Genomic DNA, 18,053 nt, shown 5'->3' with positions numbered 1-18,053 from the left:
TGGCACATCATACATTATTTGCAAATCAGTATATAACTTTTGGAAACTGATCTACAACATTAAAAAATCTGAAAGAAAACCTCAGTTGTGACTAGATCAGTTGAAAAAATAGACTAAATTATTTGATCCTGGGAAGCTCTCTGGGGTCAACTAGAACAATATAAAAAGGCAATTGCTTCTGAGTTGCTTCAAAGCACAGAAGTATTAGCTCTATAGCCGGCCACTGGTTCTGTCAATATCTTCATACTAGGAAGCCAGATTTAGGACAATTTGCATTAGTGCTTTTGTTCGGCCCAGACATCATGTGCCATGGTGCTTCTCCTACCTTTGCCATAGCCCTGATCAAGGCTTTTTGCAGCAGGAACTCACCAGAACTTAGTTCCAGCACCTCTCAAGTGGGCACCATTGCCATTCTAAGAGAATAAGGGAGGTGTTCATGGTGAGTTCTGGCACCTCTTTTCCAGAAAAATACCACTGGCCCTGATCTATTTGTATTTTGCTTTTCACCCTCCATTTTCACCAACTACTGTGCAATCCTAAGCATGCATACTCAGAAATAAATCCCAGAATTCATTAAGTTTTACTTTCCTGTAACTATGCTTCGGAGTGCAGCCATTGTTAAATGAACTAAGTTGCTTATCACAAATTCTGCGTTTGATCTACATTATTTGCTTCACTTACTACTAAGCAATCTTGTCTTTCAGACTACATTTGAAAGGTTACTTTGCAGAGCATTACTTGTACTCTGGGGACCAGGATATCTAAAGGATTGCCTTGCCCACTATATACCTGCCTGGCAACTGCATTCCTCAGTTGAGAGTACCATACACCCCAGAAGTGTGCTCAGGCTATAGCAGAAACTGGGCTTTTAGTGTTGTCACACCAGCTCTGTGGAATCACATAAGATATGCACCTAGAGTGATACTGTTTAGGCACCAACTAAAGACCTTTTTGTTTAGGAAAGTTTTCCCTGAAGCATAATTAGTCATTTATGAAGATCAAGATCAATTTTATATTTAATTAAATGGTTTCATTGTTTTTAGAGTCTGTACAGATAGTTTTATTGTTTTAGAATTCTGTTTTTACTAATACACTGCTTTGATGGCTTTATGCCATGAAGTGCTCTATAAAAACATTTAATAATAATACAGTGAAAAACAGTAATAAAGGAAAAGATATATTAATTGTCCTGCATAGAAAATTAGCCCTGTAATGTGTGCCCACATGAATAGCTTTATCTTCCATCAATCTTCTTTTAATTAAACTATTTATTTATTTCATATATCAAGTTCTTGCAAATGCATTGTGTATTATGTGGCACCTAGAGTAGTGCCTATTCTGCTGAGCTAAAGCAGTCTATTGGTACATGTGGCATAAGGTGATCTCATAGGTATACTTCTTCCAAGTTGTTAGGGTCCTTATATACAAATAGTAACACCTTTAACCCAACCCAGCCCAGTAGCAAACCTGAAACCAGTGCAGATCATTCAAATTTGTGTCATCACTACAGGTTGTTGGAGCACATTCCATTGTTTCAATTATGTGCTGTGTGGAGAAATACTTTGTCCTGAATCTTTCAACATTCAGCTTCTTTGGATGCCTACAAATTCAAGTGCTATGCTATGCTACTTCCTTGACCTAACAATGGTCACACGTTTGGGGCTTTATACACTGAATTATCAACAACCTCAGATATGCAGATGACACAACCTTGATGACAGAAAGTGAGGAGGAATTAAAGAACCTTTCAATGAAGGTGAAAGAGGAGAGCGCAAAATATGGTCTGAAGCTCAACATCAAAAAAACTAAGATCATGGCCACTGGTCCCATCACCTCCTGGCAAATAGAAGGGGAAGAAATGGAGACAGTGAGAGATTTTACTTTCTTGGGTTCCATGATCACTGCAGATGGTGACAGCAGTCACAAAATTAAAAGACGCCTGCTTCTTGGGAGAAAAGCAATGACAAACCTAGACAGCATCTTAAAAAGCAGAGATATCACCTTGCCAACAAAGGTCCATGTAGTTAAAGCTATGGTTTTCCCAGTAGTGATGTATGGAAGTGAGAGCTGGACCATAAAGAAGGCTGATCGCTGAAGAATTGATGCTTCTGAGTTATGGTGCTGGAGGAGACTCTTGAGAGTCCCATGAACTACAAGAAGATCAAACCTATCCATTCTGAAGGAAATCAGCCCTGAGTGCTCATTGGATGGACAGATCCTAAAGCTGAGGCTCCAATACTTTGGCCACATCATGAGAAGAGAAGACTCCCAGGAAAAGACCCTGATGCTGGGAAAGATTGAGGGCACTAGGAGAAGGGGACGACAGAGGATGAGATGGTTGGACAGTGTTCTCGAAGCTACCAACATGAGTTTGACCAAACTGTGGGAGGCAGTGGAAGACAGGAGTGTATGGCGTGCTCTGGTCCATGGGGTCATGAAGAGTCGGTCACAACTAAATGACTAAACAACAACAACAACATACTGAACTAAAGATTTTGAGAGTTACTATTATTTTGGAGCTTCCAGATGGATTGTTTATTCACACAAAACCTGATTGTTACACAACAATTTCTAGCACAAATATCCCATTACCTTTTTAATAGCAAAATGTTTGGTAAGAAAGGTGATGGAAAATTGCACTAGAAAGTATGGGATAATAACCACTAGTTGGCAATATCATAAAACTTCAACACAAACATATCAGAATGAATACTCAATAAACAGACAATGCTGTATAATTTCTGCTCAAGTTGTGTGTGAATATGTCAGCATGATTGCTCAATAAGCAGCTGGTTTGGAAAGTCCCCAAGTCTCCTAAACATAGAAATTTGGCAGGCAGATCATGCTTTGTTATGGATAAGCTTCTCAGACAAAGGGAAGAAGGGAAGAAGCACTGAAGGGAATGCAGTAAACATCAAAATCACCAAAATTGTATTCATTATGTTCTTCTTTCACAGTTTTATTTGTGCAACCTATTGGCAATTTTTAGGTATTAGCATTTTTGCTCCTTGGTTTTTATGTGTAGCTAGAGAGTACCATATGAAATGCATTCAATGATAAAACAGATCTTGAGCTAATTCTCACTTGAAGTTCATGATCTATAAATATCCTGATATTTTTGCAAAATGTGTTTGCACCAGCTATGTGCCAAGGCTGTCCAAAGTCAGAATTCACCTCCAGTGAAGAAATCAAATGTATTTTTTCTTGGTTTATGATTTTCCATTTTGGACTGGCATTACATATACTCAAACTTGGACAATCACCTCTAGTTATAAGGTCCTTTCTGAGGTGCCAGCAATGACTGATGTACCTTGTTCATAACAGGCCCCCTCAATAATCTTTTTTAAGAATATCCAAGAGTTCTTAATATTCCTTCCTATGGTTAACATCAACTGTGGTGGAGCACTGAAATGGCCATGGCTCCTGTTGTTGGCATCCATCCGTCAAACATGCATGCATACATACATACATACATAGCTCTTTATCTCTAGGCCAAGGAAGTAGGCCAATGTAAATGTAAAATGTAAAAATCATGCTACCACATAAAAATTTCTCTTCTTGCTTACTTAACAAATCAAGAGCCTGTGGACAGGTGATCACGTCAATTTCTCTCACTTTCCACACACACACACACATACGGATACACAGTATGTAATGCTATTGATAAGGATTCACTGCCATAAACACAAGACAATTTAAGATACCAAAATAATAACAAATCTTACTTAAATGGAATTGTTATTACAAGGAATTTATACATGCTGTCATACAAGAAGGCACCTATCTGTTAATCAGATAAAGATACAGAAAGTAATCATAAAGTGAGCAGGGAATAACAATGAGAAGAAAACAGACTGGAAGCTAGCATGCCTGTCAGTGAGTTTTATGTAGAGCTCTTCAGTCAGTTCTCAAGCAAATAACAGAGCATTTTACAGTCACATAGCAGGGCAAGCAAGCAAGAAAGCTCCACCTAACCAGCTTGAGTGAACAAAACAGGCTATGACATAGCTTCTGCAAAAATTCACAACTTGTGTTTTGTTCAACAGATCGGATTCAAGTTACATACTGAGCAGTAATAGCTTTTTATGCAAGAGGACAAGTCTAGCTATCCGCATGGCCAATCTAAAAAACCCTTCTTAATTATAATGCCATATCCTTTATATTACTGAGAAAAGAGTAAGTTATTTTATAGTGGATAAATAATTAATACCCAAGCAATTTCACCTTAAGTGCACGAAGCCAGGAGATATCTGTGTATAAATGTTAGTGGTTGAGGTATGGGCTGTACTACAAAAGCAACAAGCTAATGAGTGCAGGGTAAGGTTGGAGGAGAGCAAGGGGGAAAGCTTTTTCCCACTTGCCCAAGCTTTCAGATAAAAAATGCAAAAAAACCCTTATATAGTCATTCAGGATTTAACAGCTGTAACAACCTAGGAATGTCTCTCAGATGGGAAGAGAAATGAAGGGCAAGCAATTTTCTAAGGAGCACTTGCCTTTCTTTGTCTCTCTACATGCTATCTGAGGCCTGATAAGACATGCTCTGCACAGCTCCTTGTAATCTCTGCAGGCTCTTCACCCCTTTTCTCCCATTTCCGCATGCCTGCTAATTCACAAAATCCCATGCATCCTGCTCATATGTTCCAACAAAAACAAAATTATTCTGTCCCCAACCAGCAAATTTTTCACATCAAGCAAAACATGCTAGTTAAGTAAAAAGATGTCAATTTTCTTAATCTGCATAATTTACTCCCATCACAGAATTATAGTTTTTCTGGCAACAGGAGGGTTTTTAGGACACTAACTGTAGATACCAGAATGTATGCTTAAGTGGACTCTTTAAGATGTAAAGAACATGCAGAGAAATAAGTATGACTCACTGGAACTTTATTCTTGTACCCTAAAGACCACTGAGAGGACCTTGGCAAAATTCATATAGAAAGTCAAGAACTGAAAAGAACATCTTGTTAGTTCTGAAAGGCAAAAGTCTGTAAACAACTCTCTCATACCTTCTGTGTGAGATCACTGGCTTCATTGATATAGCGGTCCCTCTCTTTTTCGAGCTGAAAGATTATCTTTCTCTGCTTCTGAGCCTCATCCTTATAATTCTGAATTTCTTCTTCCAGGTTCTTCTTTGACTGTTCATGGAGCTTAACAAGGTTCATCTGCTTTTGAGTAACGGTAGCAGCCTTGAGCAAGTTCTGCAAACAAACGGTGAAGATGGTTAGGGGACACATTGTATAAGAGTGATTTCACAAAGCCTAATAATACCAAGCACTCATGTCCAAACATGACATTACATGGGAGATACATGACATGGGAATTTCCTGACTTTTTCTTATTTAATGAAAAGCAGCCATAGGAGGCAGCAGTTAGAATGAAAGTAACAGCAGAGGAGTTGGGGTGGGGGAGAAGACTGCTTAATTATGTCTCCTCCGGCTGTTTTCCTGCTCAAATCTTCCTAGCTCCTTATCTAGAACAGTGTTTCCCAACCTTTTTTGGGCAAAGGCACACTTGTTTCATGAAAAAAATCTCGAGGCACACCACCATTAGAAAATGTTTAAAAAATTAACTCTGCGCCTATATTGACTATATATAAAGTAATTCTCTTTAATAGGAATCAAATAAACACAAAGAAAGTAAATCCTATGAGAAAATCCTATGAGAGAAGAGAGCAAATGTTATTAGAAGCTGGGGAAATATCCATGTAAACGTAACGGATTCAAATACTTAAAAGGAGGTGCTGAGCCCTTGACATATGCCTGTAAAAAGGTTGTTGTTGGCGTTGTTAATTGAATTAGTATTCTGCCTTTCAACCCAAACATCTCCAGGGCAGTAATGTAGCTGGCATGAGTCTGATTTAAATTGTGCTTATACTGTGAATCTAAATTCAATTTCATTTATAATGAATTGATTTATTATTTATTAAAGTATTTAGGCTGCCTTTCGGGATAAAGAAATCCCCACAGAGTGGTTTGCAATGCAATGCATTGCAATAAATAAAATAAAATAAAATAAAATAAAATCTATTTAAAGCTCCACAAAGGTTATGTGGGACACTGTTCAAACTCTTTGTGATTAGGATTTCAATAATTTCCTGATAGTCCAGTTCTCTGTATTTCCCAGGTGATCCTTATTTCACCTGGCCTTGGCTTTCCTTGTGCTGACTATCCATTTTCTTTCATAGTATGGGAAGAGACTGTCCGCCCAAACAAGCCCAACTGCTGCCTGCTTTACAGAACCTCCTGGATGACTACGGATTTGTGTCACTGCCCATTTCCATGAAAGATTTATTCATGCATTTTGCACAATGCCACAATCCCACATGCAACTTTTAAAAAGGATAATAAAGGATGATCTGCATGACTGCCTTGGCAAGCGCAATACCTGCCAGGCTCAACGGCCGGTCTCGCGCTGCCGCTTCCCGCGCTCTCAAGGACCCGGGAGGAGGAAGGCGTGAAGGGAATCCCGAAGGCGCGAAAACCTCGCGCATGCGCAGGCCTTCCGCCTGCGACAGCCCAGTAGGCCGGCCGAAGCGAGCGGCGATGGGATGTGGGAGGGAGCTCGCTCGCCGCCCCGCGTGTGCCTATTTGGGGCACGTTACACTGACATAACTTAATCAAATTATGAGTCCTGTGAAGGAGATGATTCTCTCTATACATTCTTTTCTTCACACAACACATTTTATTAAGTAGTCTTATATGCTATTCATATCTTCTTCTTCTAAAGCTGCATTATTGTTGTGTATACCTTCCTACACCTTTTCCAGTTCTCTTTAACAGCCTTCTCATTAAATTTGCCTCTCCCCCCCCCCCGCGCCGTGTGCACACTGAGACTGCGCCCACATCACGCACTTAAAACACATTTTAAGCACTTTCCCCCCTCCCAAGAATCTTGGGAGTTGATGTTTGTTAAGAGCGCCGGGAACTGTAGCATTAAATGTGCTTTAATGGTGTGCATTCAGCTTTGATGTAAATGCTTTCATTGAGCGAGCAACCATGACCGCAATATCTTTCCTTGGAAAATCACTGCCAGTTCAGGACCTGCCACTGCATATGTGAAGGCTTTCCAGAACACATCGCTTTATGCTTACATTGAACCTCATCTGCTGCCCATTCTCAGCTTAGAGAGCTGCTTTGGCATTTCTTCACTGGTTGCTTGGGTTCCCCACCCCACCCCCATATATATATATTGGGGTTTTATATTTCAGCACGCGTTTTGCAACCCTGGAGAAATCAACGTACTAAAAAGAACACAGGGAAACGCCCAGCTTCAAACAGCAGCCCGTGGAGGGCAAGAGGCGTGACGACGGGGGGCGGGGCTTAGGGGCTCGCCCCCGCAGTCTCCTCCCACTGGTTTAGTTAACTCGTTTACAGAGCGCTCGAAAAGGGCTTAAGATTCACTAGGAATAGTGCGCTTGATGGTACACGTGAAACTCTGGATTTAGTGGTTTTCCACGCCGGCTTTAGACGGTCGTGTGCATTACAGTACTGGACTTCCTTCGAAATGTGGGGATTCTGGCTGGCTGCACCCCAGGGCCCCCCTGCTCACTTGACTTCTGCCCCAGAGCCCTACACAGAGGAAGAGAAACGGGTCTCTTTGCATCTCGTCTGGGGAAAATAATAGCCGAGAGGAAGCAGGCTGCGGACTGATAGGGAAGCTCGAGAGAGGGACTCGTTTCTGCAAATGTGAGGCATGGGATCCGCGACACTTCCGCCTACGATCTCCCCTTCACTTAAAAACAAACAAACAAACCCTTCCCTTACATGGATCAGAACACAATCCGCAAAACCAAAAAGGAAACAGACGTATGACTGAGTGCATGCAAAACTGACATGGAACAGAAATAGGCTGATCCAGTCATCGCTAATGATCAATAGATGTATATCTGTCAGACTGATTTTTAGTTTTACCAATAATGCCCTTGTCGTGTTTTTCCCATTGGGCCACTCTCAATGAGAAGGATGCTGCTGCTGTCCATCAGGTCACCTGATGGAACGGCAAAGTTTTTTTTCCAGTAAAAGACTAAAACTCTCTGCCACCTCATTTCTATTATGGTATGCTACATCACCCACAAAAGTAAAAGAATTTCTCCCAGCCCCTGCCACCAAAAATGCAGCCCTTTCATAGAAGATTGATGGGCCCAAGAAAGGGGAAGCATTTTCCAGCAGCAATGTGCATATTCATACTTGACCAAATGACTACTAATGACCACAACTAGGATTTGGTTTTGTACAAATGACTGAGAGATGCATTTTCTAGAGTCAGATGTACACACTCACCTTGTTCAATATGTCCCTTTCTCTCACCAGCTCATCTATAGCTTTTTTGTCAATTTCAGCTTGTTTTTTTGCACCTTCCAACTCTAAAACACAGGAAAAGTTGATAAACCTTGAGTTCAGAGTCAGACTGCATAACTTGAACAAAACAAAACAAAACACTATGGGATTTTATTTTTTAAACGCAGTTTTACTTTAAAACTAAAAGTCAGTATGATTATTCATTACTTCTGACAAGGTGACAGCAGAAAGGCACTAACTTGGAGGTTTTGTCCCAGTGCACACTTTACTCAGAAGTAAGCCCTGCTTAAGTCAATGGCCCTTTCTCTCTGATGTGACCATGCAGTGGCACACACTCTGGAAATTGGTCAAGGCAGGAGAGAAAACAGGGGAAAGCGAATCAGCTATGGTGAATTAAAAGTGAAATATACTCAGAGTCGCAAAGTGATTTCATGCTCTTTATTCAGCTCATAGTGGTGAGGAGGAATGAATGAAAGTCCCCTCAAAGTATCTGCTTTATATACATTATTTACACAATGGGCTGCACATGATTGGCTAATTCCGGAATTCTACTGTAAGCCAATCAGGTTGTGGATTCACTTCAATCTGGAGCATGATTGGGTGGTTCCTGCCAACCAATCATACTGCTGCATTATTCTAGGACCAATCAGACTGCTGCATTCTGAATCCTATTGTTCTAGGACCAATCAGACTGCTGCATTTTGGATCCTATTGTTCTAGGACCAATCAGACTGCTGCAGTTTGGATCCTATTCAACTCAGTACATAACAAAAAGCCTCAACTGTCACCACATCAGCGGAAAGGCCGCTCTCAGGGCAAACAGAGGGAGCGGGGGGGGGGCAGGAGCAGCTGCTGTGCTAGGACAGCGGACCAAGCAGCAGCGTCCTTACAGACAGTATCGCTGCAGACTGGGGAGGGGGCTCTGCAGGGTTGCTGCATCAGCCCATGCCATGTCACGATCGTTCCGCTGAGGTGCTGAGAGAGCTGCAATTGTTGTCCATCAACCCTCACCCCCCCCCCGAGTCTGTGGCCTTGGTGCTAACCTAACCAACCTCTAAGTATGTCTCTGCCAAATTAAGATGTATGGAGGCCCAGGAGTAGTTCCAACAATAAGGTCTCCTAAATGAACATGCCAGTGGGAGGTTTCTTTCCAGGGCTTACTGCAGCTGCAGGGGGGTCTGATTTTGTTGGGCTTACTGTAGGGTGTGGGGTTAAAAACCTTGCAATACAGGATAACCCTGTTGAAATACACTAATCCATACAGCTGGTAACTGAAAAAATATTAATTCATTAATTCACTGGCAACACCTAAAATCCATACAAAGTAGAAGTCTCTTGATCACAAAGAAAGTCTAATCAGATCAAGTGAATCCATGGCAAGAATTTAATACACAACAACCCCCACTTTCCATTTCTTATTTTTTAAATTACTATTTCTGAATTAAAAGTTTGCTTTAATAATTATTCATTTATATAATGAAAGCATGTATCACAACAGGATACAATACTAGGCAAATACTAGGGGGTTATTGGGTTGGTTTTGTTTTTTATTTTGATTCTGTATTGTGTGTTTTTATATTGTGATTTTATCTTGTTTTCACTCTGTTTATCTCTTGGAAAAGCTCATTTGGTTTCTAAGACCGAGAGAATGAAGATTCAACTTCGCCTTTATACAATGAAGTATCTAATATTCCATTGACTTCTTTCATCTCAGGACACAAGAGATAAACCTCTGGTGGATTCCTGGCAAGAGAAGTGGACCATAACTACATATTCATAGCTGCTCCCACAACTTGCATTGTATTCCTAACCAAGAACTAGGCACAATTCTCAGCCCTGCTGCATCAAAATTCTTGGAATTCTGCATTCTGCTATTTTCTACTAGAAACTGCAAGTTCCTGCACCTGCAGGGAACTGCTAATAGCAGATTTCCCAAGCATGTCAACCAGGTCTTTTCTGAAATGGTTGGAAAGAAGACTCAGAGATACAAAACGTATGGAAAATACTTACAAGGGGAACTGCAACTGCCCACATTTCACAGATGCATGTTTGCTTTCCCATACTTCCTTCAAACATTACAAAAATAAACAAGAATTTGTTTATTTTTAAGATATGCTGAAGTGCACTGTCATACCCTCAACCTGCCACCACCAACTAAACAATAATAAACCCACAGTTGACATATCATGGGAATTCAGGAGCTTGCCTTTTTCTGTAACACTTGAAGTATAGCTAAGACATATATTGGGGGGAAATTGTTTTGCCCAACCAAATTTCCATATCACTGCATTAAATTTGACTCCTACCTCTCTCCAGCCCATTTATCTGATTTTTAAGGGTATCCCTTTCGAATTCAGCATGAGTCTTTTGCTCTTCTACAGCACGTAATTTTCGCTGCATAACCTCTCTCACTTTAGAAAGTTTTGAAATCTCTTGACGCATCTGAGACACCTCATCTTCTCTCGACTACAGAAAACAAAAGAACAGGAATAGAGAGGCAACAATTAGTAAGGTATATATCAACTTTTGCTCCTACTGCAATGTGTTGGGTAAAAAAAAATATAATAGCCATTGTCATTTGCAATAAATGAAAATATTCAGAGCCCTGAAGGCTTTACAGAGCACAGCCTTTGTTTTTCATCCTCTTTTCTCTCTATCCTTTTTCTTCCGCTGCACTCTTAAGCTTTAGTACCAAGTACTCAGCTTGCCATCACTTGCCTAATGACAGCTGGACAGAAGAACTAACAGTGCACTCCAAACCCAAGATTCACCAGGATGAGTGAGTTTGGACTAGGAAGATCCTGGGCTGTCCTAGTTCAGCTGCTGTAACTCCCTGATTGTGGCTCAGCTGGGACTCAGCCTGCAGAACTCAAACGTATGCAGGGGTGGGACGGGACAGGATAACAAGAGACGCTGATTCTCAACCTTTTAGTTCAGTCACATGACCTGGCAACTCAGCCGATCTTACACTGGCAAAAAGAGTGGTGCAAGCCAACATCTATTTTAAAGTATTATATTCCCTCTTCTGGGCTCTGGCTAATCAGCCAACAGTAGCCCCACTCCTGAAAAGAGTTTAGAATATTGGTAACTTATGCCAACAACAACAAGGTTCTATGGCATTTTAGGGTGTAATCCTATGCACCTGGAAGTAAGACCCATTAAACTCATAAGGCTTACTTCTAAGTTGACACTCATAGAACTGTGCAACAGAAGCTTTCGTAGGCTTGAGTCTACCATGTATCTGATGAAATTTGTGCCACAATTAATTTTTTAGCTTTTTAGGTGCCCAAAGTTTCTTTGTTCATATCCAAAGGAAGATCATCGGCTGTGATAATAGCTTTTGATAATGACTTTTTTAATAAACATGAACATAGATCAGAAAATAATCGTGATAGCCTGAAACTCTGAAATGGAATCCTTTTACTACACCAGATAAATATTTTTATATGCTTCTAGAACTTGCTTCCATTGTTTTAACCAACCAGGCCCCTTGGAAGCAAACACTTCATCAGCAAATGACTTCTTCTATTTAGAAGAACAGGTTGTACATTACTAAAGCTCAATAAACTATTGGTTTTCTGTCCTTTTCTTTAACAGAAACCATGTTGTAACTGCAGATGTGTTCTTGACTGGAGATTAGACAAAAGAGATGAACAATGGCAATATCTTAGGTATATATAGTGCCTTTCATCTCAAGGAGAGATTGGCCTATCTTGGAAAGGCAGGAATCTCTAAGATGCCACAAAAACAATGTAAAAAAACACAAAAGGTCGGGGAACAAATTGGAATAGAAAAGAGGCCGTAATAGGAAGAATAAGGTTTTCGCAGAAAATAAATTGTATGAGCAGATTATGATATCACCACTTCCAAAGTTTGGGCTATCCTGGATGTCAGTGCAATTCATGTGCATGTTTTGTAATGTAATTCTCACTGGGGGTGAGAATGTTCTGTCCCAACAAGAATTGTCTTTCCATATCTGCTATTTGTGTTTCAAAGGAAGCCTCATAACGATCAAACATCTAGACACATAATCTAGTAGTCACACACCTACTAAGCAGCCATTTTGTACAATGCAGTCATACTGAACTTACTCTCAGCTCTGTGGTTTTCTGCTGGTTCTCCTGCATGAGTTGATCAATGGCCAAAGTATGCTGTTCATTTTCTTGCTGGAGCTTGAGATTTCTTGCTGTACACTGTTCAAGTTCTTTTGTGGCTCTTTCATTCAGAATCTGTGGAATTGTGGCACAAAGCCATAAATGTATTTATAATATACTAGTACCACCCTCAACTTCTACAAAGATTCTAAGGAGAACAGAATTCCTTCACTTTTTTTTTAATCAAATGCCATTTACCACCATATTAGTAATGTATCCTATTTAAGAAATATGACAATTGTTCAGAAACTGGGAATGAGAGTGGCAGCTTCTAATGAATAACTCAGGGGGTATAATCTTTTTTGTAGGATCTTTGTAAGCCTCCCTCACAGGTAGCCAATAAATATTTTAATGCCTTATTGACATTTGGTAGTGTACAACACTTCCTGTAATCACTGCAAATGAGCAATAGAGTCAAATGGTTTTTATCAGCAATCATGAAAATAAATTATAAATCTTAGCAGACATATGCTACATTAATAAAAAGCAGGGACTATTATGAGATGGTAGACTACATATTGTATCACTGCAGAAGATCCCAGGCTCAATCTCAAGTATTTCAAGGCAAAGAATTGCCATTGGTAAAGCTGGTAAAGACTGCCCCTAAGACCATGATACACCACTGCCTGTCATAATATTGGTCTAGATGGGTTGGCGTCCATCTGTCTTGGGAGACAGTGGAAGAGTGCACCTTCAGGGGTGCTGTCACAATACTAGTCTAGATAGTATTTTTAATATAAAGCAACTTCATATGTTCAACATGCTCATAATTACTTGAGTCCATAGAAGTGCATATTCCAGTGAAATTCAGTTACCTCAATAGGAAGGACAGAAAAGGGTAGCAAGACATCACTATCCGACAGACTGATTAAAATCAATACACACAATACATTCTGGGAGCAGAGAAGCATGTTAGTAAAGCAAACTTGGCGCCATTCTGTGGCTGCTAATAGCTATGCCAGGACTGGCCCACAATTACCATTCATAATGTGTAAATGGATCATCACACTGTTTTAAAAGGCTACATCAGGACCAATGTATTTGACAGAGACAATAAAATTTTCCTTTCAGTTCTGCATATACACTGAATCTGTGCTTGGTTTTATTAAATACTTCATCTAAATGAACAACTGTCACAGACGTCTACCTAAATACACTCAGGGAATGGAAGGAAGGACTATACATTTGCATGACACAAGCAACTCCAGGAAGACTTTTGTTCCAGGAAGAAACTGCTTTACAATTACCAAACCTCTTTTACTGTTTACTAAAATTGCTTCTCATAGGGCTTTGCAGCATCAGGGGAAATGGAGTGAAAAAATAATCTAGACCATTTTAAGGCCTGATCAGAAAAATGCTAAGAAATGATATTTTGGTTTTTAAAAATGAATACTTTGCACTTTGACAGCAACTTCTGTCTAAAGATCTTTACCAGCATTCTGACAGCTAAGCTCACAAGTGACAGATAGGAAAATATTATTGTCATGCTTCCCTATTTATCTGCAGGCTTCAATATTTCAGAGGGAAATGAGCAACAATTGTATGTTAAGAAATATACTAGTATGAAATGACAGTCTGGTGAGCCATGGCATCAGAGCATGAACACTGTTTTAGGCAGAAGTGAAAGTCCATTCTTATGTTTTATTAGTTTGAGGCAACTGCAGAAAAACATCAGCTTCTGCTACTCAAGCTGCATCAGTCCACACCGAGACAATCATACACATGCTCTTCTCAGCCAAAATCAGCTTCTGGCCCAACACCACAAATGTGGTGGTGTGGATTATCCCTTTGCACAAAAAAAGCAGCATTCACACAATAATAAGTCAAATAATAAGTCAGCATAAGCTGATTTTTCCCCACAGATGCCATGCTGCTTAAACCAACTGTGTGTGAATATACCCTGAGACACTGAAATTTCCAAAGTGAGTTCTTGAAGACCTACAGAAACTAAATACATTCAAGTGAGTTTTCTGATAAAATTCATTTATATACAAGAAAATATGGCATATTCATTTTAATGTGTCCACTAAAAAGGTTCAAACGCATCTGAATCAAGTTCATAGAAATATTCAGTAGAAAGCCAGCAGCCCATTTAATAAGACATAAATGCAACTACTAGTCGCTATCTGGAGCTGCCACATTTTCAATGCAACTTTTTTTTTAAGCAACAAAGGAAAGACCATAATTTCAAGAACTATCAATGGGCTCATAATGGGTATTGCTAGACTCACATATGTAAAACTGTGTTATGTGCTGCTGGATAATTTTACAAACCAGACATGAGTTCCATCTTTAGAATCCTTCCTGATTCCTGCTCTCTCATATTTGTTCCTTGGCAGACCTCAGAGGAAACAGGAAGTACCCTGTCATCTTACAGGGGGGCGGGGGGTACAGTCCAGATGCTCATATTTGTTCCTTGACAGACCTCAGAGGAAACAGGAAGTACCCTGTCATCTTACAGTGGGGCGGGGGTACAGTCCAGATGCTGTTGGATTGGAAGATGGAGTCCAACAGTAGGGAACCATGTTTGCTTCCCATGTTACAGGATCCCATAGTTATGCATTCATTTATCTCATGTCATGTAACTAAAGGCTCACACTCAGAGATACTTTTAACAAACCCAAGGGACCAGGATGTAATTTTGTGCATGTGGCTTTATTGTCTTATTTTGCCACAAATCTTTAGAAGGCATTCTCAAATTACTTCAGTGCGAGTGAGGGAGCAGGTGGGATTTTTGTCAAAATCTATATTAGCCGTATATGACCAAGAAAAAGAAAGTGTTTAGTTTCCCCAAGTGTTTTCATTCTGTCCTGAAAATCTGACCTTGATCTGAAGAGTCTATGTGTGTGTGTTTTTAAGGAAGTTCAATGTCAGACCCTACATTACCTTTTGCTCCTTGAGCTGCTGTTCAATTCTCAAGAGTTCCTCCTTGTTTCTATTCATATTCTGCTGCATTGCCTTCATTTCAGCCAATTTACTGTCTAATTCCATCTGCTGCTGTTTTAGTTCCCTCTCCATTTTTTCTTTTCTTCGGGCCTCCCTTGAAGCCTCATTCTGACGCAACTGGATTTCCTGATTAAGCTGCAAACAGCAATATAGGAGGAAATGGCAAAAAAAATGTTTTTCTTTTAATCAGAGGAATCAGTAAGTGTATATTTTACCCACATATAAGTTCGGCATTCTACTTTTTGCTATTTAAACAATTTACACAGCATCTGGACAGTAAGGTAAAGGTAAAAGGTAAAGGACCACTGGACAGTTAAGTCTAGTTGAATTTGACTATGGGGTGTGGCGCTCATCTCTGCTTTCAGGCTGAGGGAGCCAGCATTTGTCTGCAGACAGCTTTTTTCGGGTTATGTGGCCAGCAAGACTAAACTGTTCATGGAGCAATGGGACACCATGACGGAAGCCAGAGCGCACGGAAACGCCGTTTACCTTCCTGCCGCAGCAGTACCTATTTATCTACTTGCGCTGGTATGCTTCTGAACTGCTAGGTTGGCAGGAGCTGGGACAAAGCAATGGGAGCTCACCCTGTCGCGCAGGTTCAAACTGCTGACCTTACGATAGATAAGCCCAAGGTGGTTTAGACCACAGTGCTACCCATGTCGCTACACAGTAAAATTGATCAGAACCCCAGCCAGAGAACTTACAATCAGTATTGGGCAAAATAGGGCTAATGAGATAAAGTCAACGCTTCACATGAAGAATGGAGGTGAGGTTGAAGAACAGTTGCTTAAGGAATGGTTTTGTGAAACAAAATATGTTTTAGGGAGACTTCAGGGAAGACAAAGGAGTGATCTGATGAACAGTGAAAGGAATGTTTCAGGAGTGAGGGGCAAGAAAGTCTAGAGATCGCTGAACACCCCACTATCTACCCCACAAACCCATATGGGTTTTACAAGTACAAGAAAGAAATGATCACAAAACTCAGATGGGATGCCAGATGGGATGCAAGCAAAAGGGATGGAACCAGCAGAAGAAGGAACCCTGGTTCTCAGGCTGTTCTCCTCCCACTCTACCTAAAGTTAAAAACCTACTCCTGGCTCCATTCTGCCCTCACCCCTGATGTCTCCCCTCAATCTAATCTAGATTATAAACTCAGCAGGGTAGGAACATGTCTTCTCAGTATTTATAAAGCAGCAGCTCCGGTTGGTGCAGATTTGGCAAACATTTAAGTCCCCTACAGAAGGAAAACTGTTCTGAAAAAGATATGTCAGAGATCAATGAAAGAGATTAAATGCACTGATGATGCTCTGTCACTGACGACTTCTCACCAACCCGCCTGGAAAAGGTTTAGGAAGTAAAATAGCAGGTGGTAGTTAATAGAGACAAATTGGCAAGCTTGGAAAGCCTTCTAGACAAAGACAAAAGTGACAGCAAATAGGGTTTACACAGACCTCAGCAATGGTTTGTTCCGCCACAGTTTTTGTCATTTCTGCTTCGTGCTGTTGATCTGACATATTTGTTACATTTTCACGTAACTTTACAACCTCTGACAAAAGCTGGTCTCGCTCCTTTGTTACTTCTTCCTTGAATTTTAGCAATTCCCGCAGGCTGTGGAGGGAAAAAAGATCTAAGTCAACTTCTCCGTGTTCTCCGCAAAAGGTGCTTTCTGGGAAATGATAGTGTAAAGATATAACTGCTTTACATGAAACTCCTCTTCTATTAGCTCACAAAACCTGTCAACTAAATTGCATGTCTGTGAACATTTACTAAAAACACCCTATTACTACTTAGTAGCAAAAATCATAACCCAGTAGTTTTTATTCTTCAGCTGAATTCATGATTCAAACTTAGTTCCTTCCAACCTAATGATCAGAACTCTAAACTGTCATGCTCTGCAGCATGTTCACTGTATGCCCGCTCCTCTACTCCTGTCTTGCCGTTTTTTGGGTGTCTCCCTTTGGATTTGAATAGGTTGTCTCAGCTAATCTGAGATATTACATGACACATAAACGTCCAGGATCCAAGAGATGTACAGACAAGAACATAATCTGCCCAGGATATCTGCTCATCTGGCTTCAGCACCGTCGACCCTCCAAAGACCTTCTGACCAACAAAGAAGACTTCCCTTTCTCCCCTACTGACCAGTATACTTTCCCACCTTTTCCATGAAGTGTTTGGCAAAGCTCTCTAGTTCCTGTGCCCTGCATTAACTATTAACTGTACATGTAAATGAAACAACCACATACTGCAGTGCTACTGAGTTGGGGGGGCAACTGAGTTGGGGGGGGTACTGAGTTGGGGGGGCAACTCCCATCTCTTGCGGGGGCGCAATTAGTGCCAGCGCCGTCCGTTAAGAGTTTGGGTGTAATCTTCGACACCTCCCTTTCCATGGAGGCGCAGATTGCAGCTATAACAAAGGCGGCATTTTTCCATCTCCGCCAAGCTAAGCAGTTGGCTCCTTACCTCTCTCGCCCTGACCTAGCCACTGTGATCCACGCGACGGTCACCTCCAGACTGGATTATTGTAACTCGCTCTACGTGGGGCTGCCCTTGAGACTGACCCAGAAACTCCAGCGGGTGCAGAATGCTGCAGCGAGACTCCTTACGAGGTCTTCGCTGCGAGATCACATTCACCCGGTGCTATACCAGCTGCACT

The 18,053-nt window shown here is 40.8% G+C and overlaps 1 protein-coding gene across 1 annotated transcript in view; it reads right to left on the bottom strand.

Moving 5' to 3' along the window:
• Positions 1-18,053, bottom strand: part of CFAP58 (cilia and flagella associated protein 58) — an 86,891-nt gene that overhangs the window by 58,699 nt on the left and 10,139 nt on the right. The window contains exons 4-9 of the mRNA XM_081192007.1: positions 16,849-17,005; positions 15,338-15,532; positions 12,389-12,526; positions 10,604-10,763; positions 8,280-8,362; positions 5,007-5,198 (exon numbers count right to left, since the gene is read on the bottom strand). Of these exons, the coding sequence (XP_081048133.1) occupies positions 5,007-5,198; positions 8,280-8,362; positions 10,604-10,763; positions 12,389-12,526; positions 15,338-15,532; positions 16,849-17,005 (925 nt within the window). The remainder of the gene's footprint in view (positions 1-5,006; positions 5,199-8,279; positions 8,363-10,603; positions 10,764-12,388; positions 12,527-15,337; positions 15,533-16,848; positions 17,006-18,053) is intronic.

The sequence above is a fragment of the Podarcis bocagei genome, assembly GCF_964188305.1.
Source record: "Podarcis bocagei genome assembly, chromosome: 4".
NCBI lineage: Eukaryota > Metazoa > Chordata > Lepidosauria > Squamata > Lacertidae > Podarcis > Podarcis bocagei.
The sequence above is the reverse complement of the archived record's forward strand: the minus strand, read 5'-3'. Positions and strand labels throughout refer to the sequence as shown.